This window comes from Pongo abelii, chromosome 1, assembly GCF_028885655.2.
Source record: "Pongo abelii isolate AG06213 chromosome 1, NHGRI_mPonAbe1-v2.0_pri, whole genome shotgun sequence".
NCBI classification, from domain to species: domain Eukaryota; kingdom Metazoa; phylum Chordata; class Mammalia; order Primates; family Hominidae; genus Pongo; species Pongo abelii.
Genome location: NC_071985.2, coordinates 94160796 through 94188254, shown reverse-complemented (window position 1 = coordinate 94188254; position 27459 = coordinate 94160796). Strand labels below are relative to the sequence as shown.

At 51.3% G+C, this 27459-nt stretch overlaps 1 protein-coding gene across 8 annotated transcripts; it reads right to left on the bottom strand.

Annotated features, from left to right (window-relative positions):
- Window positions 1-1212: 1212 nt before the first annotated feature.
- Window positions 1213-27286, bottom strand: MIR9-1HG (MIR9-1 host gene). Of its 8 annotated transcripts, XM_054551211.2 has the most exons (8): window positions 27042-27279; window positions 26388-26560; window positions 24959-25075; window positions 23811-23885; window positions 11628-11727; window positions 4813-4946; window positions 4049-4166; window positions 1213-1558 (listed from the first exon to the last, which is right to left on the bottom strand). In XM_054551211.2, exons 3-8 carry the CDS (start codon window positions 24991-24993, stop codon window positions 1511-1513), a joined length of 510 nt encoding a protein of 169 aa, XP_054407186.1. In that variant the 5' UTR covers window positions 24994-25075; window positions 26388-26560; window positions 27042-27279; the 3' UTR covers window positions 1213-1510. The 8 variants fall into 8 exon arrangements, 7 of the variants coding, with proteins under 7 accessions (XP_054407186.1, XP_054407166.1, XP_054407168.1 ...); XM_054551191.2 differs by lacking the exons at window positions 11628-11727; window positions 24959-25075 and having other exon boundaries at window positions 27042-27282; XM_054551193.2 differs by lacking the exons at window positions 4049-4166; window positions 24959-25075 and having other exon boundaries at window positions 27042-27269.
- Between the last annotated feature and the right edge of the window lie 173 nt (window positions 27287-27459).

Sequence of the window (27459 nt, the reverse complement as noted above, 5' to 3'; positions counted from 1 at the left end):
AGGAAGGAGATGTAATTTCCCTTTTGTGCTGTTAGAATTGTGTCATGTGTGTTATCTTAAGCTTTTTCATTTAGAAAATTTCCAGGATTCAAAGTTTAGTTCCATGGAGGGATTATGGAAGGGAGGAAGGACTTTCTGGGAGGTGATGGAGAGCTTAAATGGTGCTGCTAGTCTGGGCTCTGCTAACGTCATCCAGCAAGGCTCTCTAGAGATAAGAAGGGGCCTATCTTTTGGGGGCACATGTTGGATACAGATGTGTTATGGAGAAAATGGGGTCAAGAGCACAGTCCTAGTTTTTTGCTATGGCTTTCCTGCCCCCTCAAGTTCCCCCTCAGGCCTTGTTATTGTTGGGAAGTCCTACCTGCTGTCTAATCTGAATCCTTCTTTTTTTTTTTTGAGACGGAGTCTCACTCTGTCACCAGGCTGGAGTGTAGTGGTGCAATCTCGGCTCGCTGCAACCTCCGCCTCTCGGGTTCAAGCAATTCTCCTGTCTCAGCCTCCTGAGTAGCTGGGACTACAGGCACGTGCCACCACACCCGGCTAATTTTTTGTATTTTTAGTAGAGACAGGGTTTCACTGTGTTAGCCAGGATGGTCTCAATCTCTTGACCTTGTGATCCGCCCACCTTGGCCTCCCAAAGTGCTGGGATTATAGGCGTGAGCCACCGCGCCCGGCCTGAATCCCTCTTAATAATCATATTCTTTCCCTTATGTTTCCACTGAGGGTGGACAGAGAAGCAGCAGGAATCGAAGACCCTTTGGGGCAGGGGTGCTCCCTCTATGTGGTCTGTTCAAACCCAGGAGGACATTTATGAGAGTCCTTTTGTGGAGGAGACAGAAGGCCACCCAGTGACCTCCTACACAGGCACTCTAGGGGAGTGCCACCACCCTCTCCCATTCTCTTGGTCCCTAGTAGGGCACCTAGGTGCTTCCTTGGATGGAAGCATTAGCCCATGACTTGGACTTGGGACTGACCGGATCATGGATGGAGTTCTGGCCTTGGGGTGGCTGAGGGCGGTGGAAGCAGCCAAGATCTTCACTCACCGCCCCATCCCCTACCAGGTAGGAGTTCTGGTATTAGAGGCTCCCCCACTTCTGCTGCAAGGTTGGCTTCTGTATCACAGATCTGTGTTGGAGGCAGCCCAGTATTGCCCCCTCTCTTGCAGCCCCTCCCCTTCCAACCCTGTCCAGGTAATTCCACTACCACTATTAATGTGATTCAATATTCAAGAGTCTTTATTGAAGACTTGAGATGGGACTTCCATCTCAGAGGATGTGGGAACCCCAGCTCAAATGATACAGGATAAACTGGGATGGGCCAGGATGGACAGGTTGTGGATATGGGAGTCATGGGTCAAAGTCTTATCCCAGATGGCTCCAGGTACAGTGGACTTCCTGGGCCAGAAGCTGGGTCCTCCCCACTTCATTCTGCTCAAAGCTTCTTGAAGGAGCTGGTTCGACTTTAACTTGCTAGAGCCTAGCCTCATCTTTCAGTCAACTGGGAAGGCTTATCAGAGGGAATCCAGCCCAACCGGATGAAGTACATTCTTCTTTTTGGTCTGAAAAGAAAAATTGTCAAGCGTAAAGAAAAACACTTTTTTTTTTTTTTTTTTTTTTTAGATGGAATCTCACTCTGTCACCCAGGCTGGAGTGCAGTGGCATGATCTCGGCTCACTGCAACCTCTGCCTCCTAGGTTCAAGCAATTCTTGTACCTCAGCCTCTGAGTAGCTGGGATTACAGGTGCACGCCATCACACCCGGCTAAATTTTGTATTTTTAGAAGACACAGGGTTTAGCCATGTGGCCAGGCTGGTCTTGAACTCCTGACCTCAAGTGATCCACCTGCCTCGGCCTCCCAGAGTGTTGGAATTACAGGCGTGAGCCACCACGCCCGGCCAAAAAATACACTTCAGATGGAGACTTTAGGAGGAGGCAGAGGACAAACTTCCAGCCATCTTGGAAGCAGCTCACTTCCATCAGGCAAGGTGAGGAGCTAGGGAAGGGGTCATCACAAAGGGATCCACCATGACAGTGGCTTGAGTCTAGGCACCTCTTCCACCTCTTCCAGGTGCTCCATCCAAGGCAATGGGGGGTGAGGGAAATGCCTAAGGCGTAAACTCAGATCCCAAGAACGGGAGAGATTAGGCAGAGAGCCCAGGGGACTTGCTTCAGGAAGGCAGGGTGCAGGATGCATTTGGGCTAAGTACCAGCCTGGAAGACTTTTGGTCACTTTCACAGCTCCCATGGCCTCTTCTCTAATCCTGTCTTCAACCTGCAAGATGTTTATCATCCCTCAGACTTTACCCCTACACTGGAGAACACGCCAAGAATTCCACCTGCCTATCTGATCCTCTCTTCTCTCAGTCCCTCCATTTGTGTTTCCAAAGTCAGCACAGGGGAGGAAGGGGACATATGCTTTGGGGTCTATGAAGCCCCACTTGAAGCCCAGCCCAATTTACCAGTCCTGTGACTCTGGGAAAGTATCTTAGCCTTCCTGAAGCTTTGATTCCTCCTTCATAAAGTGGGGACAATGTCACCCGGTTTTCAGGGCTGTTGGGAAGATTAGCTGAGATAATGGCTATGAAAGGGCTTACACAACCAAATGGGCACAAATCAGGGTCAGCTCCTTCCTTCCTGGGGTGGGGAAGGTATGTCCAGGAAAGGCAAATAAACCCAGCAGGGGCTGCACAGGAATCAGGTGTCAGGCACAGCTGTGGGCACAGCCTTCCTTTCCTGTCCCATCCAGGGTTGGGAGCCAGCAGCTTTGGAAACCCCCAAAGTTCACCTCCCTTGACTTCTCCAAGAGCCTTAAGATCTGAGAAGAGAGTTTCAGAAAGAGGAGGGGATCTCGGCCACGGCCCTGCATGGCCCAGCTCCACTCAGACCAGTGTGGCCTTTCTTCTTCCTAGACTCTCCGCAGCCTCTCCCAGCTCACCTCCCTCCTCCCTTCCCCAGCTCCTCCTCCCCCTACCTTTGCCAGCTCTCCAACCTGGATCTTGACAGTATGGAGGAGTGGGGATGAGAGGTCTGCCTTGCCCATCATATCAGGAGCCCCTCAAATGTAAAGACTGTTTTCTCCAAACCTGAGCTCTGCCAGGCCTGTTTCCCTGACCCCCTCTGGCCCTCTTCCTGACCCGGGCTGGCTCCCAGGTCTCAAGGTGGGCTGGCTGTTCCTCAGTGCCCCTCTAAGTCTGCCAGTGTGTCTCCTTCCATGCTCTCTTGCCCATTCCTTGTTCTAGATCCTCAGCCCACCTGGGACTCCTATTATCCCTTGAGTGGCTAGATTTGGGGGAATGACAGAAGAGACTGGTGTCTGTCAGGGCCTGGGAAGGGGTGGTGGATGCAGCTCCATGCGGTGCCCTCCCCTGGGTGGGGGAGGAGGAGTGCAGATGGAACAGCCTCCGGCTTGTTACACCCTCCCAGCCCCAGACAGAGCCAGGCTCTCCTAGCAACGGTACAGTAGCAGAGGGCTGGGAAGTAAGTGGGGCGGGGGAACAACGATATCATAAATTATCCCTGGCCCCTCCCTCCCAGCCCACCCTTCCTCAGTTGAGAATGGCCTCCTTTTTCTCCCCACATGCTCCTCATTCAGGATTTCCTCAGCAAATCTGGCATCTGCTTAGTGCCCCTTATAGATGCCCCTCGAGGTCAAAGTGACCATTCTCTGCCTTCCAGTTGGGCTCCAGAAGGAGGGGACCCTCATTATCCCAGGATGTCTCTGAGACCCTGTTGGAACGTTCCCCCCAAGGCAGGAGCTGGGAGACTGGCTTCCAAAGGGGGAGCCCAGAGGGCCTGGGAGACTACCGCTATTCCATGGTCTCCGGCTCCTCTTTCTGGGGTGCTGATGGGGCACAGAGGGGGAAATTTCAAAGCATTCTGTGGCATTTACTCCTCTTCTGTAAACAAAAGGTTTGGGTGGGGGCTCCCAAGTCTTTAAGGGGCACTCAGACCTCTCACCAAGCTAGGCAAGTCTCAGTTTTCCTATTCTAATAGCTGGAGTCCAGGAACCTTTATGAAGTCACTAAAGCTAGGTGGCATTCCTTCCTTACCTCCCAACTCAGCCATGCCAAGCCGAGAGCCAAAGAGCTGGTGCTATAGCCATATAGATCTTGGTTAGACATGGAGAAGGACTTCCCAAGACAGGAATAAGCAAGATCATGGAATTTCCTGGTTGGGGAGAGGAAAAGTCTGTCGTAGTAGCAGGAAACTGGATGGGAACCTCTTGAATTCTATCTCATTAATTCTTTCTTAGCCATATTAAATAACATGTAGAGAGTGTCTGGCACAGAGCCTGACATATAGTAATCCTCCACTTAGGCTATTAAAAAAAATCATATGTTATTATGAATTTTTATTGGATAGATATCAGGAGAAAGGAATAAATCCCTGGAGACCCATCTCCCACCCTCTAGGAACCCCACGGGAAAATCCAGATAGGAGCTAGTGCTCTGAGGTACAATATGGCAGCCAATTGTCATGGCAACAGCAGAAGAAGGAGTCTGGTTGGTTGTGGGGGCGGTGCTGGGAAGCCAGCTGGTGCCAGATGGACAAACCCAGCAGAAGGCATCCCCAGCCGGGTGAAGCTGATGCCCCGTGCCCAGGGCTCAACCTCCATATGCCAGCCTCAGCCTGGTCCTTCCTTCCAGGCCTAAAGGCCCCATTGCTGTCTGTGGGAGATGATGCCAAAACCATTCCTCCTCCTGACTCTTGCTTGTATAACAAGGAATGACTGCTTGGAGACAAAAGACTGTCCTGCTCAAGGTCCCCCTGGCCCGTGGGCTGACGGATCTAAATAGATCTGAATTACGCTCACTCCTGATGACGCTGAGGAGTCATCACATTGGGGACTCGAGAGGTCCTGAGTGGCAGGACGCAGAGGCACCATTCTGTACACCCGGTGGAGATTCCACAATGGCTTGTGCTGCCTGGAGGACGAGGAGATGAAGGCTGCAGGGAGGGAGCAGGGCAGGTTAGGGGCAATGTGGCAGAGCTGCACCCTACCTATCCCCTCCTCCTGGTATGCTGGGCGGCATTCACACCTGGCCAGTGGATAAAAGAAGCTGCCGTCGTGGAGTTCACCTCCTAATTGTTAACAACGGGTCCCTCTTGAAACAGCCTCAGCAAGATGCTCACCTCCTTCAGACCACAAAAGCCCCAGCCATGGAGCCCAGCCCCATTTCTCAGTCAGGCCTCCGTTATGGACTGCACCCAGTGATCCACGGCCCTCACAACCCAGGAGGCCTTCCTTGATTGCCCCCACCTACCTCAATGGCCCCATAACTGTGTCCCTCTGCACTTAGCATTTAACACTAAACATCTGCACACAGCCTTAGAAAACATTCATTCCCATCCCCCATTTGATCTTCAGGATAACTAAGGAAGGCAGTTAGGGTCCAAAGACATGAAGGGACTTGCCTAAGGTCACCCAGCTAGTAAGTGGGGGAAGCCAGAATTTGTATCCTGACCAGCCTGTCCAATTCCAGAGTCAAAAACCAAAAGCTCCTTCTTTTGCTGTCCTTCCTATGGACAAAGCCTCACTGACTATCAAACCCGGAGCAGCCTGCAAGCTGAGGTGGTGTCCGCCAGCATTCTGCTGCTTCGTGCACCCTGAACCCAAACATTCACTAGAAGGGCCAGTGCAGTCCGCGCACAGTGGCTCACACCTGTAATCCCAGCACTTTGGGAAGCCAAGGTGGGCAGATCACTTGAGGTCAGGAGTTCGAGACCAGCCTGGCCAACATGGCAAAATCCTGTCTCTACTAAAATTACAAAAATTAGCCGGGCGTGGTGGCAGGCACCTGTAATCCCAGCTACTCTGGAGGCTGAGGCAGGAGAATCTCTTGAACCTGGGAGGCAGAGGTTGCAGTGAGCTGAGATAGCGCCACTGCACTCCAGCCTGGGTGACAGAACAAGACTCCGTCTCCAAAAAAAAAAAAAAAAGCCAGTGTGCAGTGTGCCCAACAAGGGCTTGGAGGTGGGGGGATGGGAGAAAGGTCTCTACACATTGCTGATTAGCAGTAAGGGACACTGAGGCCAGGCCACGAGAGGAGCCTCTCCTGGGGAAGGCAAGAGTGGGTGTGGAGACTGGGGTGGCCTTGGGACTCCTTTTTAGTTCTGGTCAATCTTGTCTCTCTACCCTCTCAACACAGCCCTCCCTGGAGTGGGAGCACTGTGCAGGAGCTGGAAAGAGACCCCATGCTGGGAAGATGAGAGAAGCTCAAGCAGGGTCAGTCCCAAGAGCGGGGTCAGTCCCAAGAGCGTCAGGAGACAGCATGTATGAGCAACGGAGGGAAGGCTGGAGAGGCCTGGCAGGATCAGGAGTTATAGCCGGGAAGACATGGGGAGAAGGCAGGGGCAGGTCAGGGCCTTGGTGCTGGGGCCCTGGGGCCCTGGTTGGATGATGGAGAGGAGCCCATCCTGGGGACAGCTGCACCAGACCATGAACGGCCTCACCGTGAGACCCTGGCCTGGTTTCAGCTTCTCTCTCCTTCCTGTCCAGACCTGGTTAAAGCCTGCGGCTACCTCTCAGCCCTCCCTTCCTCCAGCCCCATTCCACCCCACTCTCTGGGAGCTAAGCCCCCTCACCTGACAGGGCCACTTCCATGGCCACTCACAGAGAAGTCTTTGTGCACAAGCTGGGCCTGGGGGATGGGCGGTGGTGGGCACCCCCACTTACATTCCGCCCAGCAGCCAGCAGCAGCCTCACCATCTTCCCATCTGCCTCTCCAGCCTCTCATCCCCTTTCTTGAGGAAGAATTCCCTCGGAGCCTTGGCCCTGGCTACTACCTCACCCCCAACTCCCTCCCTCAGGAGGGTTCCGGGACTGAGCCCCTTCTTTGCTGCTTTGCTCTAGCCCCCTGAGTCACACAGCCCTGACCACTGAACCTTTCTTTTTTTTCTTTCTTTCTTTCTTTTTTTTTTTTTTGAGACAGAGTCTTGCTCTGGTGCCCAGACTGGAGGGCAGTGGCCCGATTTCAGCTCACTGCAACCTCTGCCTCCCAGGTTCAAGTGATTCTCCTGCCTCAGCCTCCTGAATAGCTGGGATTACAGGCATGGGCCACCATGCCTGGCTAGTTCTTGTATTTTTAGTAGAGACAGGGTTTCACCATGTTGGCCAGGCTGGTCTCGAACTCCTGACCTCAGGCGATCCACCTGTCTTGGCCTCCCAAAGTGCTGAGATTACAGGCTTGGGCCACTGCGCCCGGCCAGCCCTCCCTCCCTCCCTTCCTTTTTTTTCATAAGAGAGCTCAGAGACTAGCTTGTTGCCCCACAAAGTCAGAGCCAGTATCCCCGTCCCCCAACCCCCAGCAGCCCATCCCCCTGCCCTGACCTCGGGGTGCTCATTGTGCTGAGGGACACCAACTTCTGCTTCTCCACATCTCTCCCCAGAAAGCTCCCATAAGCTTGCTGCCCCCCCATGTCGGGGGGGAAGGAGGGATTCTGAAGGTGGGTAGTAGAGACATCCCTTCCTCAAGTGGCTTCCAGGTCTTTCATATGTCCTTCATTTGTTTGGAACTAGCTGAGAGCCAGTTAAATGTCTGGCTGGGCTCAGTGGACAGCCAGATGCAGGAGTCCCCATCCCTCCTAGGAGTGGTTATGTGTTGCTTTCCAGCCATGCCCTACACCTGGCACCTCTGAGGCTGTCAGCTAACTGCCCCAGCCTCCCTGGTATAGCACATAAGGCGCTTTACAGGGGAACTCCTACCTCTGTTTCCCTTCTCCTCCCAGCAGACTCCCTGAGATGGCCATGCTAGTCCCCAAACATACCCTGCTCTTCCTTACCTCCTTGCCTTCTCTAATGCTGTGGACTGTCCACCACCTACCTCCCCAGACTCTGTAGACTGCCAAATGCCTGTTTATCTTGTATCGCTTATCTCTTGGCGTCTTCCAGGAAGCCTTCCTGAGCTCCCTGAGGTGGCCCCTGGCTCCCTTCCCCAGGCCTCCACAGCACTTTTTGCAGGTCTGCAGGACAATGCTTTCCAGACCGTCTTCTAATCATTCATGTGTCTGCCTCACCCAGTAGACTGCCAGTTCCTCAGAGCAGCGTTGTATTCCACGCTCCCCTTGAGCATAGCTCCTGGCACACAGGAGACCCTCAGTGCCTGCTGAATGAATGCACTGACATGGAGGCAGGGGTACTGGAGGGAAGGGAATGGATGAGAGAGGTGCTACACAGGAAGAAGTGATGGGTTTTGATGTGGCCGATTTGGATGTGGGGACAAGTCCAGGAAAATGTTCAGGAGTTGAACCTGGGGGCCTAGGAGTTTAATGAGGCCACCGATAGAGGTAAGGCAGCAGAAGCACAATGCGGAGGGAGCATCTGAACTTCCTGGGAACTGGACCACCTCCTGGGTTTTGGTGGGAGGTTGTACTTCTATGCCACTACAGAAGCTAAAAACACAGGTACTTTCTGGGCTATCCTTGCAGCTAGAGTCTAGGCATGTGATCCAGGCTTGGCGAGGCAGATGTACGTTCCAATCCCTGAACTGGGGACAAGTGGCAGGACCACAGGTGGCAGCTGGCAGTTGGGGGTGCAAATTTGGATTTTAAAAGAGGTCCAGACTAGGCCCGGCGCGGTGGCTCACGCCTATAATCCCAGTACTTTGGGAGGCCGAGGCAGGCGGATCACAAGATCAAGAGATTGAGACCATCCTGGCTAACACTGTGAAGCCCCGTCTCTACTAAAAATACAAAAAATTAGTTGGGCGTGGTGGAGGGTGCCTGTAATCCCAGCTACTCAGGAGGCTGAGGCAGAAGAGTCGCTTGAACCCGGGCGGCAGAGGTTGCAGTGAGCTGAGATTGTGCCATCGCACTCCAGCCTGGGTGACAGAGCAAGACTCTGTCAAAAAAAAAAAAAAGAAAGAAAGAATAGAGAGAGAGAGAGGAAAAGAAAAGAAAAGAAAAACGAAACGCTGGAGAATTTATAACTTCAGGTGATGGCTGAAGTGATAAAAGTGGAGTGAGAAGAGTGAGAAGGAAGAGAAAACAAGCTACCAGCAGAACCTGGGGACCACTTCTAGTTAAGGAACTGATCCATCCGGAGGACTGAATGAATGGAACCAAGAACAGATGATCATGGATGTAACAGAAGAACAGAAGGCCAAAGGAAAAGACTGAGAAAATAGCATAAAATTTTCCATACAGGTCAAGGAGGACTGGGCTTGGGAAGGGCCAGTGGTCTTTGTTGAGGAGGCTGTGAGTGGCCTCTGAGCGGGTGCAGTTTTACCAGAGTTACAAAGATGGAAACCAGAGTGCTGGGCTGAGGAGAGAAGGTGGAGCATCACTTCAAGTACACAGTCACCTTTCACAGGCCCCAGAGAGACCCTCAAACTAGCAGATGATACTGCCTGGCCACATCTTACTCTCTCTCTCCTCATGCTGATATTCCCCCATTCTGATTCCTCCAGTACTTTTCTTATTACCCACAGTCCTCTAAGTAGTCTGGGAACTAAGCCCAGTGCTGAGGCCTCTTTACCACTCCTGCTCCTGTGCTCAACCTTACATTTCTTCTGGGGGCCGCCATTCCTGGTCTCTCCCTCCTTCCTTCTCTCTCCATCCTCTCTTCCTAATTCCATTAACAGGAAAATTCAACAGTATTTCTGGTCAGCCAGGAAGTCCTTCTTATTGCCTCAGTCTCTTCCATGTCCACCAACCAAGGGAGGCTTTCAGTGCACACCTGGTCGGGCAGCCATCTTACAGGCGCCAGTTACCTAAGATGGCGGCCTCCCTCACCCTCCACTTCCGTTCCCACAGCCTTGCCTCCTACCCCTGCCTCTTTCTTTCTGAAGCCTCAGCCCAACAAGGTGGGGGGCCAGGCTGGGGAGCCAAGGCCGGAGGAAGCAAGACAAAAAAGGACAGAAAAGCTGGCCCCTTGGCATCTCTCTTTGGCATTTGAGTCCAGCTCAGGGAGGGAGGGCAGAAAGGAAGAAAGAAAGTAGTGTAAGTTTTTATTTCTGTCCTCTTCCTGCCACCTCCCATTAGTCCCTCCCCCAACACTTTGATGAAAACAAAATCTCTCCCCCTTTTTCTCTTCTCCAGCCCCCCTCCCCTTTTTTCCTGGCTTCTACCATGAGCCTCCTGGAATGCAAATGAACTGTATTATGCAAATATATGCAAATCAGGCTTAACGAGCGGAAGGAGGGGGCAGAATGCCTAATGAGTAATGGCGGAGGGTGCAGATGGAGGGTGGCAGGAATGGCCCCCTCCTCTTCTCTGTTCCCACAGCCTGGAGGTTTGCTGGAGGTAGCCGGGTGTCCCTCACTACTGGGAAAGAGTAGAAGGTCAAGGCTCCATCGCTTCAGCTGAGAAGGCCTGGGATGTCCTTGGCTGTGGTAGGTGAGGGGCAGGCGAGCTTGGGAAGAGAGGGGGTTAAGTATAAGGGGCTGGTACTCACTTGCATAACCTTGACCAGAGACACTGCATGCACCAGCTTCGTTGCCTATGTGGCCTGCCGCTGTCAGAACCCTCAGCTTCCAGTGCTGAAAAGAGGGTGATGCTTATGCATGCCATGGCTTGTGCATCAGAAAGGAAGATTCTCAAGGGAAGATTCCCAGCCAGACCCAGGTTCTTCCTGGGGGTAGGGGTGAAAGCTGTCTCTCTTTGTACTTTGGGGGGGGGGCGGTTGCCATGGCAACATAGCATAGAACACCCACCTCCCCAACATCCAGCCTCAGAGGACCTAGGAGTTGGGGGGGGATAATGGATTGACACCCCCTGATGCCCCCACCACCTGGCACTGCCAGCCGGAGATGGCAGCATCAAATCCTAGAGAGAATGGCCCCTTTGTTTCTAGGCTCACGGTGTTGGGGAAGCAGGCCTGGGCACACAGAAGGGCCTTTCCCAGGCCCTGTTCCAGTTTGCATGACTCCCGCTGGCCTCTGGAGACTCCTTGTGGCCATCCACTGGCCTCTGTGTCCTGGCAGATGGTTGCCCCCTTGCCTTTTCTCCCATGGGCTTGCCAGCTACTGCTAGGTATGCCCTGTCCCAGAGGCCTTCCCTCCAAACAACTTCAGACAGAGGTAGCAGTCTGTTCCACCTTTTCCTGGTTTTCCTGAACACCTCACATGCCCAGTCATGCATCCTGTCCTTTTTTGCATATGGGCAACCTGCACACTCCCCCAAACAGCAGCAGGCCCGCTCCACCCAACTCAGGCAGAGAGACTCCTAAAGGAGGTATCAGACAGATAAAAAGGGCCAGGCTGAAATTCAGGAGCCTGAATCTTGGCATTTCCGCTAACCAGCTGGGCAACCTGCTCACACCTCTTCTACTCCCATGGGATCTGTAAAACGAAGAATATAGGAATGATGATATCTAAGGCTCATTTCAGCTCTACCTGATCTATACCCTCCGTATCTAGAGGGTATAAATCATTCTTGAAATATAACCTTCATTCTTCCTACTACTGGAGCAGCCCTTCTCATTCAGACTCCCCAACATGAAGACAAACTCAATTGCCCGGAGACAGGAATGCCAACTTCCCTCAGCCTTTGCCTCTCCCTGAGACTCCAAAGCTGACTGCAAACAATTCCCACAGATTCAAAAATTTAGAGTCTTTGATAGCTGACTGTACAGACAGGAGGGTCCCTCCTAACCCTCTCAAAGGGGGTCAGCACAGCCATTTCACTCACCGCCCGGGAGCTGTCCGTGGTGCTGGATGTGGCTCTGTCGTCCACACGGAGGAAGGAGGGTGAGAGGGTAGTGCAGCACCCACCCGCCCCAGGTGAGAAGCTAAAGGGAAGAGAAGAAGCAAAAACATTTGGAAACAGTAAGAAAAGGGAAAGATGATACCTGAAGAAAGTTTCTCCTCTCTGAAAGTTTCTCCTCTCTGAAGACCTCCAAATTGCCAATATTACTTTGAGGAAGGAAGAGCACAAAAGTCATTGAATCTCTGATAATTTAGCTCAGTCTTCCTCTAGATCCTATTTGGACATCCACAGGGAGGTGGAATCATAGTCCCTCCCCTTGGGGAAGAGCTCAGATTGAGGTGGGAGATAAAGTACAGACCTCTAAATTCCATTCTAAATGCTAAGGCTCCTACAAGGAATTTAGTAATAATAATTTAAAAGACATACAACCTGTCCGATAGTATTATAGATATCAGGAGTTTGGGAGGAGAGGCGGGGAAAGGCCGGGGTGTGTTTGTGTGTGCACGTGTACACATACACAGGCATGTGGGTACATGCATACGTGTGTGTATGTGTTTCCCAGGTGGAGAGGTGAGCCTACATCAGTGGTTCATAACCTCAGGTGCACATTAAATAATAATGATGCCTAGGCATCATTTCCACATACCCTGACTTCATGGGTCTGGGGCTGGGCACAAACATCAACATTTTTTAAAAGCTCCCCAGGTGATTCAGTGTATAACCAAGTTGAGAATCACTAACCTAGAAGAAAGCAGGTCAGAAAAGGGGCAGGGGTGAAGCCTGATTAGCTGGAGGAAGAGGCAAAGCAAAGATCCCTAAAGAAGAAGGGAATGAATAAAAAGGAGAAAGACAAGCATGTAACTCCTCTTTCCTGGGAGCTCCTGGATGGCCCCTAGGCCTGGCCTGGAGATGAGACTGGCTCAGGTGTTGGCTTGTCTCCTCTGTGCTGTAGAAGCTCAAACCACCCCAAGGCAATGAGACGAACTGTCTCCCCACTGCAGTCCCTTGTGCAGGAAATGGGTGCAATGACCCTAAGGGGGTGCTGCTGCTCCCCTTTACCCAGAGGGTCCCCAGGGAGGCGGCTGTAGAAGGTAAACAGCAACAATGGTCCCTTTCAGTGTCCAGACTCCAACCCTTCAGTCCAATTAGCAGACACAGCAAACAGCAATTCAGCAGCCTTCAGCCGCTGTCATAACAAACTCAGAGCTGCCTTAATGGGGGGATTAGGGCAGGAGGAGGAGGGGGTGTCACTTCGGCCCTGGGAGAGCCTGAGTGGCAAGGAGGGGGTTCCCCTTTTCCCCTTCTCTCTCCTATCTAAATATACACCCACCCACCCTTCCTTCCATAACTCTGCTCCTCATTCTCCTCAAAGCCCCAAGAATGTTTTTATAGTTTTGTCTGCTCCTTCCCTCCAGTGATTTTAAAGCATTAACCTAAACTCATGATCTCCTAGGGAAGTCACCACGCCCTGTCTCTGGATGAGACATACTCACCCCTCAAGATCTCTGAGGTCCGAATAGCAAAGGAAGGGAGGTGGGAATGTCAATCCATACCCAGAACATTGGAGTGAAGGAAGGTGAAAAAATAAATAACCAGATCCCAACTTTCAAACCTTGAACATGCAGACTTCAAGAAAGATTTTCAGACATAGGGGCCCATGCATGTCCGGTGGGTTACCAACCTTAGGAATCGCACTGGGGACTGGGGGGATGTTGGTTTGTGAGGCAAAGGGAGAGAAGACATCCCTTCTTAAAGTCACTCAATTATGAAGACAAGTCTGCATGCTGATAGGCAGGTCTCTATAGGATTTGTTAATTATAGCCACTACCTAACTTGTCCTTTAATTTAATAAACTGTGTTTTTAGTTACTTAGAATCCAGGAGCTTAATGGCATAAACTTGAAATTATCATTTACACATGCTGTATTTATCTATGTAAGTCAGTTTACCCATCCTAAGTGCTCTTACCAATAAGTTTTAATATCCATTAAGGAGAAAGAAAACAATGGCCATTCTGCCACGTGGACTCCAACCTCTTCCCTTTATCAGGCTTCCCAAGGACGTGCCTCCTCTCCCAAGTCTTCAGATACTTCCTACCTAGGTCCCCAGGAGTCTCACCTTGACTCCGAAAGCTGGAAAAGGAGGAAGTTCCTCAAGTTAAATGTTATGAGATCCTCAGTCAGGAACATGCCAGAGAGCTGCCCTTTTTACATTCTGAAACCAATCATATGCTATCACTCTTTCCAAACTGTAGCCTTTAACCTTTCTGCAATCTAAGAATTACCCTTTAACCATGAGTGTCATAACATAGTATACGATCTTTTAGATAGAATTCTTCATTTTCTGCACACAATAATCCTAAGGGTTTCTTATCCTGATTATACAAATATCTGAATTGAGGCTCAGAGATTTGTGTGCTTGATAAATGAAAACACCCAAACATGGACCTTGGTTTGGTCAAATTTGCTGTTTCTATTTCTGTCTCTCCCACAGCTTGCTGACTAGGATGATTCCTGTGACTGTAAGAACTTATCAACAAAACCCTTTCCATGCCTGGAATTGGGTGGGAGGAGAATTTGTCCAAGAGTGAGGGTGTGGCTGATAATGCAACACTTGGGTCAAATATTTGAGAGAAAATTGCCTTTGGCTTCCTGGACCTAGAATTCAATAGGAGGGTATTAAAGTGAGGGGCTGAGGAGAGAAATGAATAAAGAAACCAGCTTAGAATTTGGTTTCCAGTAAAAATAGTAGATGTAGCAGTATCTAAAGAATAGAACTGAAAATTCTTAGACACAGGCAGAGGTGTGATTATACAAGAGAGGAAATTTCCTAACTGTTAACTCTGGTGAGGCCTTTCTGAGCCCCTTTTAACGCAGCTTCCCTGCACCCCAGTCCCACAGTTCTCCTGTGGGGTTCAGTTGGAGGAGATGCGATCTGGTACAGAGGGGGTGGGGAGAACTCAGCAGTGTCACCGTGATGTCTGCATTTGGTAACCTCCTTCCAAATCTAAGAGTCTCTGTTCCTAGAATGGATTTATACTTATACATAGCCAGGTGTCCCTAATGTCACGACCGAGCTTCCCACCCACCATGGAAACACATACATCCAACCTCACACCAGGTCACACACCACTCAGCTTCTCACCCTCATAAAGCAGACACACACAGCTCACAAACACAGTCACCCATCACTCTCCTGACAACCCCACCCACACACCCACATGCACACACCATATGCTCACATAAGGCAGACACAAACCCTCACCCCCACATCCCTCTTGGGCTCTATTCCTCCTTTCCACTGAGGTGCTGGTGTTGTAGGGTGTCAGTTCTCAACCCCCCACTTCCCTCTGTTCTCCTTTGGATATCCTGAGGTAGGTCAAATGCACTAATAGGAGACAACAATAATAATGTAAACCCATTGTGGTTACTGATACAGGTTCTAAGTCTCATGTGAATGAGCCTCAGTGGATCCCAAATACACATTTCCAACAAGCTACATGAAAGGCTTTTGTTATTGTTGTTTGTTTGTTTTTAAAGGAATCCTATCTTTCTTGGTGCTTCTTCTCTCATCCCAGCTCCCAGGTCCTGCTCACAGGCAGGGCTTTTCTCTTGGTGCGCCTTCCCCCTCCTGTGCCCCATGCCTTCCCTTCTCAGCTCAACCCCGTCTTACCCTCCCTGCCTCACTGTCTCTCCAGTTGTTCCCACAGGCAAGTTCAGTAGAAAAATCACTGGGTTGGGTTAGGCCGGCCAGGATGGCTCATGCCTGTAAACCCAGCATTTTGGGAGGCCGAGGCGGGCAGATCAAGAGATCAAGAGATCAAGAGATCAAGACCATACTGGCCAACATGGTGAAACCCCGTCTCTACTAAAAAAAAATACAAAAATTAGCTGGGCATGGTGGTACGCACCTGTAGTCCCAGCTACTCGGGAGGCTGAGGCAGGAGAATCGTTTGAACCCAGGAGGGGGAGGTTGCAGTGAGCCAAGATTACATCACTGCACTCCACCCTGGCAACAGAGTGAGACTCAATCTCAAAAGAAAAAAAAAAAAAAAAAAAAAAAGAAAAGAAACAGCACTGGATTGGAAACCACTGAGTAACATTAGCAACTCATTTGAGTCCGTGGTTCCTCATCAGTAAAATGGGGTTAATAATGACTATCTCACAATGTTGAAAGAGCAAAGAAAGGGATGCAGGCCCAGTGCCCAGGAAGTAGTGTTAGGAATTATTAGTCCTCGCCTAAAACCTGCTCCCTTTCTCCCTAATCCAGTCTCCACCTGCCCCTCCCCCAGAAGACCCAAATTCCAAATGGCTGAGAAAGTAAGAGGCTACTAATCTTGCCTTCCTGTAAATCTCTAAAGGAAGAAGACATATGTATTCTAGGCTCCCTGAAGCACAATTTTTTTGAGTTTGGATTCTCCAATATTTCTCCCACATAATATATAATTGAATCATTATCTTCTAGCTATAAAATCAGGTCCTGGGAGGAAATGTTAAATTTACACAGGAAACTGGAGTCAGTCAAGGTCATTTCGTCCAGTTCTTCCACCCCCTTATTACTCCTTCCTACCCGGTGTCCGGGAAGGCCAGGTGCCGGCGTATGGGATGCAGACCTGTAGTAAATGCAGAGAGAGCTACTTCTAGCTTTGGCTACGTTGACTTCTATTCCACAAAGTGACTCTAGACTATAATCCTTTCAACTGCACCTAAACACTCTTTCACGTAAAATATTTAGGTCAAGCCAGATAAATGGATTCTTTTAGGAAAGGCCCTGATTAATCTCTCTAATTCTTTGCTTTCTCTGGGCAGCATAGATACTAAGCTACAAATTCCTTTGTGTTTGAGATCCTCAGAGCTTCTGGAGGCCATTTGTTCTTGGAGATGATTTCCAAGAGTGAAGATGGGGCGGGAAGGTTGGGTGTCCTAAAAGGCCCCAACTCAGCCCCTCTGGTCAGTAATGACAAAGCAGCATAAGGATCTTTTAAAGAGATTGGCCTCAGGTCCTGGGTCGGAAGGAGGAAGGTGAACGGAAATGGAACCGAGATTGCCCTGCACTCCACTGCCCTAGAACCCAGACTGGGCAAAAGGTTCTTCTGCCACCCTGTTTACATTTTTGAGCAACCCTCCCACCCTCAGCACCTTCAGTTCTATCTCCTATTTTCACGTAGACACTCTCATCTTCCAACCAAGCTGGATAGCCCTACATGGCTTTAAGGAGCCGACTTAAGCAAAGACCAGTGTTCTCAGGTGACTTCCTCCAAACTCCCCCACCCAGCCATAGCTGTGGACAGCCTGTGGGAAACTGTTCACCAGCTCGCGCTGGAGGGAGAGGCCTGGGCCGGGAGGCGGAATAACCCTGCAGCTAGATTTCAACTGATTTCTCCCTTGAATCAGCTTCCCAAGCAGTGACCCAGACTGCCAGAAAAGGCCCCATCCTGAGCGGGGACCACCAGAGGGCACCACAATGAGGCTTCCTTATTCCCCTCCAACTCTGCTGGGGGAAAAATAGGGCACCTGGCTGAAGTGAAATGGGACTGAGACTCCTACCTGTGCCGACTGGGGTGCTGGGGGGGTGAAATGTCGCCCGAACCAGTGAGGTTTCTCTCCTCCTCTTGTATCCTCTGGTGCTGGTCAGTCCTCGCGGCTCTAGCCCCTCGCTCAAGCCTCCCCCTCCCGCCCGTGAGACCGGCTTTCCCCGGGCCCCTCTGCGCAGTGTATGGGGTTATTTTTACTTTCGGTTATCTAGCTTTATGAAGACTCCACACCACTCATACAGCTAGATAACCAAAGATAACAACCAACCCCGCCTCCTGGCTGCTGTCGCCGCCTCTTCCACGCAGCCTCCCGGCCGCCGCCGCCGCCAGCACCTCCGCAGCTTCCCGGTCGCCCGTCAGCGGGAGTAGGAGGGAAGGGACACGAGTGGAGTTGAGGGGGAGGGTGAAGAGAGAAATGAAGTCCGAGACAAAACAACAACAAAAACCTCAGACACGGAGATACAGACACGACAGAGACCGAAAAAGGCGTGGAAAGGACGCGATGACCGGTGGCGTCGAAGTCCGGGAGTTGACCCCGACCCAGACCCAAAAAGCTTCTGGTGCCCCATTTCCCGCTCTCCCATTCGGACCAGGAGCAGGAGTTCCGCTGGTCCCAGGTGGAAGGGACGCGCGGGCTTTTCGTGCCACCCGGGAAGACCGCAGCGACCCAGGCAGAGGCCTCCCCAGCCTCGCCGGGTCTCCACTGCCCTGCTCTGGAAGATTGAGGGCGCATCCGACAACCAGAGCCCTGCCTTCGGCGGAGCCCGAGCCTGGCGCGGGATGGAAATGGGGAGCCGCGGGGCCGGCCCGGCCACATCGCCAACTCAGAAAGGCGTTGGAAGCGAAGCGGAGCCCTTGTGGGGGAAAGAGCTGGATCCAAGAGGCCGACTAAAAGGGGAAATGGGCAGCCAAACCCTGGAGGTAAAAACCCCAGAGATGTCCTAATAGGAAGCAGGGAAATCCCGGCGACCCAAAGAGAGAGGAAAACCTGTGGGGGGCGGGTGGGGGCGACCCAGAGACTCCCAAGCGAGTCTCTCGAGGAGAGAAGGAAACAGCAGAGACCCCACCCGGGAAGAGATCCGGGAGAGTACCCATGAGAGGGGCAGAGGGGAGGAAAGCAGAGGGCGACAGGGCAGGTGACCAGAGTCCCAGGCCCTGCAGAGCCCCGGATAAACGGCTTTGTGCAAAGAGGACCAGAGATCACCCAGGGTTGTGAAAATGGCCGGGGGTTCGAGGCGAGCGGTGCCCTAGGGGTGGGAAGGGGGTGCGATCAGGAACGGGAAACCGCAGCCCCGAAGAGGGTGGGGGCTCGGTCGGCCCCTCGTGGCGGACGCAGGGGCACGCCGGATTCGGAGGCGCTCGCCCACCTCGTGCCCCACGCTGGCCAGGCCACTTACATCGAGCCCAGGGTGCCCATCCGTGCTCTCCCGCGCGGTCTTCCCGGCCAGTTCCCGTCCCTGGAGCGCCAGGGCCCTGAGTTCCAGATGCCGGGGCTCAGCGGGCGCCGGACAGAGGAGGTTGCCCTGCTCTTAGCCTCCGCCGAGCCTAGGCGAGCAGGGTGGAGCGGGTCTCACCTCCTCGCTCCCTCCTCTGCCTCTGCCGCGGCTCTGGCCCCGGCGCGCTCCGGCTCCGGACTTTTCATTCATCCTTTCACACTCCCTCCCCAGGCCATCCTCTGATTGGCTCTACCGCGTCTGACGTCACCGGCTCCTTCCCCGCCGGCCCCGCCCCTCCCCCTTCCCCGGCCGGCCGGGGAGCGCAATTGGGGTGCCCCTCCCCACTGGAGAATGGGGATCGGGGGACTACTACGTCTCTGTGCTGATTCTCAGCCTCTTGCTGCCTCACTCACCCCCGAGACCCGCCTGCCACCTCCAATCCATTGCCATTTGTGGTTTTGATCTCCAACCTCACTCATTTTGTAGGTTCTACATGTTCCATTTTGGTCCTAGGTATGCTGCACCAACACCAGGGCACAAAGATGGAAAAGAGGTCAGGTGAAAGCCCCTCAGAAAGAACCAGATGACTGCAGACTCTACTCCTACCGCCTCCTCCCATCAGAATATTCTTTGTGCTTCTCGGGTTCTGATCCTTAGCAGACTGTGATCCTAACCTTTTGGAATGGGCAGGAACCTGTCTTGCTGGTTTTCAACCCAAAACAATGAGGGGAAAGATCCTGGAAGTTTGGGATTCCTACAGGGAGATGTGGGGGTTGAGCGGTGCTGAGCCTCCTTTTCTGCCTTGCAGAAATTGGAATATCTCTTGAATGTGTTCGCAGCACCAAAGTCACAGGTAGGGGAGGCTGGGGTGAGGATTCCAGCTGGCATCAGCCGGGACAAGACCCACAGATTTTCATCCAGCCATGGAGGCCCTTGCTAGCGCCTTCTTGCCCTTCCCCAACATGGCGAGACTCTGACCTCTAGTCCATGGTCCAGCTCCAGGTGTCTGGAGAGCTGGGGTTATGGGAGGAGGATCGCCCTCCAGCAAGGTTCCGTCTGGGACTTTGCCGACCTGGCTCCTTATTTGGCCCAGCGCGACATTCCTGGCTCGGCCTCTGCGCTGGGAATCAGGGCTGAATAATGCCTAGTCTCAACCTTGAGAGGTATATACTGGGCGGCAGGCAGGATCCGAATCCCGCTGCCCAGTAGAGCTGGAAGAACGAGCTGTGGGCTCCTACCTGAGCTCTGCCAGGGAGCAGTTCGAATTCCTGGTCCCAAGCCACCCCACCCTTCTACCCACTCTACTCTCCACTGCCTTACTAAAAAAAAAAAAAAAAACTATGACTCAGATACCTGGAGCCTGTCAGCCAGATTAACCTGGGCCAGCTCCTATAACCAGGGATCCTTGAACACTAGGCCACCAGGGGCGTGCTCCAGGGGATGACCAGTTTTGTCATCAGGCCCCATCAGATTGTTTTATCTGCCTGTCTGCACAGCCCAGGACAAAGCCAAGCCTGAAAGCTGTTCTTGGCCAGATGCAAGCCTGTGGGCAGTGGGTTTAATTCGGTGCTTCCCCCAAAGATTGGAGAATATCTGAATAATCGCTTCCACTGATGTTGGCAACATGACTGCAGGGTGGGGGGCAGTTTGGAATAAGATAAAGCCTGTGAGCCGGGTGTTTCCCTACCAGGATGATAATATGGTGCTGAAGAAAACAATCTAATTTCCCAGGTCTCCGGGTGCTCACAAGGCTGGGCTTGGCATAGCTTTTTCCTTCTGTCAGTCGCCACAGGGTCTCAAGGCCCTTACCCAAGGGAAAGGCTTTCTAGATGCTTCCACAATGTCAATTGTTTCACCCTCCAGAACAGGGAACACACCAGCCAATGATGAGGAGGGAAGGAAAGAGACAGAGATGGTGTCCACTCCCTATGTTGTTTCCTCCTGCCCCCTCGCAGGTGCTCCTACAGCTTAGAATGAAGCACTCGGGGAGCAGAGCATTGGGGTCCCTGTCTCTGCAGTAGAGTTGCGAAAAAACCCAGAACCCCTCTCAAATATTCTCACAGATAGACTTACCTCCTGGTGTGCTGCTAAAGGCATTCCCTAAATGCACACCCCATCCGCCCCGGAAAAACTATAGGTTTTCCAGCCATTCCCCTCTGTGACTATAAATCCCCTCAAAGATTTCTCATGAAACCACACCATACCCATTTCTAGGATCCCCAATACCCTCCAGACATTCCAGCAATTCTAGCTAGGGCCTATGCTTCTCCAAACACACTACCAACTCCCCCTACAAATATCTCCCCATTTGTCCTCCCACAAGATCCCTTAAAAGCACCTTAAGCAAACCTTCCTCCCTATCCATCCTCCCCTCACTAGCACCTGGGAGGCTGGGGCCAGTGAGGAAGAGTGGGCTGTTCTGCTAGCTAAAACTCTCCCCTTTCTCCTCTGTTACCAATTTCCAACCAAGTCCTCTGCCCTCTGTGGGGCCCAAGCTTATCACCACAATCCCTTATCCTGGCCTGGGCTGACCAAACAGTGCCACAAGAGGCAACTGGAATCAGCATGAACCTCCCTTCTCTTTCGGCCACTGCTGTATTTTTATTGGAGTGGGGAGATAACAGAAAGGTGTTTTTTTTTTTTGGCCATTGGAGGCTCCCCCTCTCCACCTCTATTGGTCAAATTCAGACTCAGCTGGACTTCCTAAAAAACCAAGGTAAAGAGGGAAATGGGTATATTTAGATGTCTTCTGAAAATATATCTAAATTTCTCCGAATAGCTTGATAAAGAGCAAGATCCCTCTGCCTCTTAATGAGGCTTTGGGTTCTTCATAGGTAATTCAGCCTAAACAGAGTGTCCAAATACAATGAGGAGAGACCCCCAACAAAGGAAAACGGTGATTAGTCTAAATTGTCCTGGCAGTACCCACATAGAATCCCCATTTCTATCGTGGTTGCTAATGAAGTAATTTTTTGTTTGGTTTTGTCTGGGTGTGGTTGACAACCCAGTCTCCCACCACCCCTGCTCAAGGATAAAGGTGAGTAGGGCATCTGTCTTTATTCCAATGGAGAAAGAGCTATCAGCCATGAAAGAAGCAGAAAACTCCCCACCATCATGTTAACTGGGATTGGTTTGTATACCATTGTTCCAGTTTCAAAAAAGAAACTACTTGGAGGGTGGAAAATGAGACAGTCTCTCCAGAGCAGGGGCAATTTCACACATATTCTTGTCCATGGTAGCTAACACTATGCCTAAAGCATAGTGGGTGCCCAGTAATTGATCAATTAATAGAGATCTGTGTACTGTGAGTATGTCTGCAAGTCTGCATTTGCCATCAGGTAGATTGAGGGCATTACCAATGGGGAGTGAGGGTCTTGGTAAGTTGTGTGTTCTGTGGGATCTGTGGGGGAGGCAGAGGGGAGAGTTGTGTCTATTGTGTTGTGGGTTCGTAACTATTTGATCACTCCTTTGACCAGAGGAGACCTTTCTACTAATTAGATACAGCAGGCCTATAAGAGCATAACAGCTGGAGTAAAATGGGTGCATTAGGTGCCCTTTGGGCTTGGCCCACCAGCTTCAGTATCCCTGAGAAGGTCTCAGTTGGAGTAGTCCCCTGATTCCAGCATACCGCACAGTCAGCTGGAGTGTTCTGTAGAGCGATGGACTGCAGACCCCACCCTGAGTTCTTCCAGGGAATTTCTAGGGGACTGTGGGGAGAGCACATCGATTCCCTGGTGCTAATGTGAGTCTGTAAGTGTCTTGATTAGCCTAGGAGCCCGCATTTTTTGCCAGTGCCCCTCCCCACCCCCATCTCTTATAGCCCTGATGCCCACCTATTGTCTGTGTGCCTGAAGAGGCCCATGTAGAGAAAAACATGGCCCGAATTATGCTCTCTGGATGCAGCTCTTGGATGGATCTTTATAATTCAGGTTCCAGAATACATTTTGGCAGTCAAGCACTTTCTTGAAATAGTCAGGTAATTAAATAAAAAGCATATATTTTTTCTATGTTCCAATTACCAGATTAATTTGCCTTGAAGACACAGATGAAAGCTGCATTTGGGAGAGGGTGGATTCAGATATTTATTTGTCTTATAAGTGCATCATTATGAACAATATCATACATTTTTTGCTATAGAAATCTGCATTGTCTATGGGATAGTCACAAATAAAAGCAAGAATTAGCAATAAAAAATACTGAGGCTGTGTGAAAAAAATATATATAAAATATCTATTCATGTGGGCAGAAAAGGTAGGAGGTATGGAGAAATAATCTGGAGGATATCGTCCCTAAGGGTGTCACACTTCTTCCCCACGAGAGTGGTATGTTCCTTCTATTGAGGGGCCAGCTTGATAATTCCTTGGGCCTGTGTAAGTACTGCCTCCCTTGCCTGCTCCCAGTTCTATTCTTGAGCCCACACGTTGCTCACTTGCCTGAGAAGCTTATGTGTCTGGGAGGTAAGAACAAGGTGGCAGAGATGGTAGAGGGTTGGCTGGCTCATCCAGACTGAGTCCTTTCTACAAGACCCTCAACCATCAGCAAATGGCCTCCTTAAGGGGCATAAGCATGAGTATGCAAGGGTGCTGCGCATCACACACACACACACACATGCACACACATACACATACACACACGCACACACACATACACACAAGCGCACGCGCACACACACACACGCACACATACTCAAACTTATCAACTCAGACCAATGCAATGACAAATCCACAGATACTCCCAGCAGTACCACCTCCCAATGCTTGCAGCTGTATACATACCCACTCACAGTTATTTAAGCTCCTTGGGTCCCCATTTACCATAACCCATGCTCCTCTTCTTTCTCACCTCTGTCACCCACGTACAAGTATCTCTGTTCCCTTCTCCAACCAATCATCTCCCCCAAGGTCAAGTGGCCTCCAACTCTGCCCTCAGGAGCCCATGGGAGAAGGGGAAAGAGTTCCCTGTATCCCCAATGCCTTTCCTCTCTATCACAGAACTGGAAGCAGGGTGGCCTATCATTGACTATGTAGGTCTTTCTACAATTGGAGTAGACCAAAATCAGGGGCCGAAAGCTGGAAGAGACAGGGAGGGGGTAGAGGGGTACAGAGAACAGGAGAAAACATAAGTGAGACAGGGCCAGTTTTCCTTTTCTTCCCCCACCCACTCCACCATCAGAAACAATAAATAAGAAAATAAATACCCCAAAAGCCATAGGTGGCCACCTACGATGACACCAGAAAACAAATGAGGCTGCTTCTTCCTGGATGCCCAGCTCCTGTCAAGGAGGAGAATGCAAAGGTTAAAGTCCTTTGAGAAGAAGTCCAGCCTTCTTTCCCCGACGACCCCCAGCCTTCCTATCACTCTCTCAGCCACTCCTTTTCTCCTAGTCCTGCATCTTCAGGACCCGGATAGTCTATGTTCCCCTCTTCAATCGCCAGGCTTGAGGCTGCACAGGGGGATAATGAGAAAAGCCTAGACTTGCAGGCATGGCCTCTGGCCTGGGCCTCTCAGCTCCATCTCACCTGGGCAACTCGAACCCAGCCTTATCCTCACAACCTCTCTCATCTCCATCCAAAAACCTTTGGGCCCAGGGATTTGGCCCTGTTCCAACAGCCTGTGGAGATCTTAGACTTAAATCGAAGGAAGTAATCTCCTGCCCAATGGACATTATCTCCTTGCAGATTCCTGCTGCCTGGGGTCTATGGGAGAGCATGCTTAGGATAGAATGAAGGAGCTAGGGTTAGGGATATATTTTTGTCTGTCTAGATCTAACGCAGTGTAAACTGTAAAGTGTTATGCACATTTATGATATTCTCAATCATGTTATCTCTCTAGCTTTCTCCACTCATCTCTGTCGTGACCTATCTACTTATCACCTATCCAAGTATATCTCTCAGGATCCTGTAGTGATCAATTTTCTCCCTCTCTTTTTCGTATACACAAAAGGTGTGAAGACAAAGCATTTATTTTTTATTAGCGTTGGGTATGAACCCAGTCTCAGTACTTTATAGTCTTATCTTCCCAGAATTTGGCTTTCAGGTTAAATTATGATTTGGGGGAGTGGCATGTATACCGCAGGTGACCTAGCTCCTAAAATACTGTGATGAATATTTTTACACTTATATGTGTTTGTGTTTGTGTGTGGGTTGGGGTAAGCTGGTGAATTCTTCCATCTCAAACTCAATTCCACAACTAATTTTTTTAAGTCAGGAAGATAACCTACCTAAACGTAGGAAATCAGAAAAAAGGGGGGCTGGGGAGCAAGGACAAGCCTTACATCCAAGCCTGATTTCTAGGAGGGGAGCTTTGAATGCCCCCTCCCCACTTCTAACACTCACAAATACTCACTTGACTCCCAGCCTCAGCTCTGCCAGCCCATCCATTTCATAAAGGGATGTCTCAGTCTGAAATTATCTTCACACCAAAGAAGGGGCTACCCCCACCCCACACCAATTTGCTGACATGCTAGAAAACAGACATAAGGACAGTTAGGGGGCCTCTGGCTCCTCCCTCCACCCTAATCGATGAGAGTTCTGGGGTCTCTGGGGCAGTTATCCCCCTCATCACTGATCTCTGCCCTGCCACCCCCCGACAAAGCATACACAATGCCTAGGGGAGCATGGTGATGAAGAACACAGCCCAGCAGGCATGGAACATGTGTGTGCACATATGATGGCTGGCAGCCTTAGCCTCGCCCAGCAATCTGGCCTGTGGGGTTCCAGGAATAGTCTGCTCCGCTCCAGCCTCCACTACCCCACAATGGCCCCAATCTTGTCTCCCAGAAAGCACAGTGTGGGTGGGGGACTAGGGGCAGGAAAAGTGCCTTCTTTCTATATCTCCTGGCCTTCCAGGAAAACACACACACACACACACTCACACAGACACACACACACACACAAACAAAAAACCCTCCATTAGATGGGTGTGAAGAGGGCTGGGGTAGGGTTCTCTCCCCTTCTAGAACCTAAGCATTTTCCCTGACACCTCACTTGCCTTTAGGTTCCACTCAGCCCCTTTCCCACCTGCCAGCTCATAGGAAAGAGGGGAAAGGGGGATTAAATTAATCTAAATCCTATAAAATGTTTTTGGATTTTTCCCAATTCTGGTCTCCACCTTTCTTTCATCGGGGGACATCTGGCTCCTTTCCCCCCATGCCCAAGTCCTTCAGACTTTGTCCTCCCCTAAAAGCTGAAGTCCCTAGGTCAGAAAGGAATAAGAGCCAGATCGAGGAAACAAGGTCAGGAGTCCAAATACAGAACCATTTTTTCCCTTCCTTCCCATCTCCACTACAGTTTCCTTCCTGCCTCTCCTCTGGTGCAAGCATTAAGATGTTGGCCATGTCTGGTGGAGAGAAGGGAGGGGCAGATTAATAGGATCAGTAGCACCGTGACCCTAAAGCCCCCCCACAATCCCATTGACAAACTTAGTGAGCTGTCTCCAGCCTGCATGGGCTGGGGGAAGGAGGGGAACCAGGAGCCACTCTGGGGCGGGTGGGCAGAGCCACTGCCTTGGGCTCAGCGATAGGTGCCCAGGAGGCTGGAGGTGAGAGCCCTGATGCCAACTCCACCTCTACACACATGCCTCATCCATTTTGGGGACCCCCCTAAATCTTTCATTAGCCTTTTCTTTCTGTGATGATTTTGCACCAGCCTCCATTAGCCAGTAGGTAAAGTAGGAAGGTTAGGGCGTCCTGACTGATTTTAGGGCATCTCTTCCCACTCCCAGCCTAGATGTCTGAGGGGGCTGGGATCCTCCCTGGACCCGAATGGGCACTTACCAGGCTTCTGTGAGGAGGACAGACTGTTCGGGTGGCCCCTGCGGCTGGACTGCCTCTCTCCCCCCAGCTCCTAGCCTCTTGTGGAGTGGAGGATGCAGCTCCGATGACGTAGCATCTGTCTATCCATTCAGGAATTTCGCTTGCCTCTCTCTTTCTTTCTCTTGCTGCTCTCCCTGGAAAGGCAGCAAAAAGGGGGTGCTGCCCCTCTCTGGAGACACTACCACCACCACCACCACCAAAATAACAGCCCACTCTGAAGAAGCCCCTCCTTCTTCCTTCCAATGCCTGTGTGGGCAGGGGTCTTTGTCACCTCCACTCTGCTTACCACCTCCCCTACTGCCTTTTCTAACCTGAGGCAGGAAGAAGGGGCTAAGGGAAGCTATTGTTCCTCCAGGCCACCCTCGTCCCCAGGGGAAGCAAGAGAAAGGGTGTGATGGAAAGACTCGGTCCCTAGTCTCCGAGTTTTAATTCGCTTTGGAACTTGAGAGAGTGATTAAGTGGTGTGTGGAGGGTGAGGCGCTGAGCTGATAAGGAGTCATGGGAAGGTGACACAGTTTGCCATTTGAAGGCTCAGGGCATTCCAGGCCCCCCTTCCCAGGCCTCCCCTCAACTCCTATCCCGGTCAGCTTAACTAATCACAAATCCAGATCTTACTTGTGAAGGAGACAGTGACAGTAGGAAGATGAAGGCTGAGAGCTGGAGGGGGGAGCATCTTGCGGGGAGATGAAGGCCAGCACTTGGAAGTCTAGACAAGAGAAGAGAAGGGGTAGGACCACAGAGTCAAAGTGGGAGATAAATTATTTTTTTCCTAGAGGAGGGAGAGCAATTTGGGGGTTGGTTTCCAGGGCTGGGGTCCCGATATTTGGTGGAAGCTGGGGCCCAGAATGGTACAATGGTCGGGTCTCTTTTCTCTCTCTAACCCCCACCCTCAGCCCCTCCCTTTTTCTCCCTCCCACTCTTCCTGGTCTGCATGGGAACTCGGTCTGAGCTCGACGTGACAGACAGCAGGCCTGCATGCTAATGAAGTTTGTCTCAAGTTCATTGTCAAAGCCCCCCCTTCCCCACGGCCCCC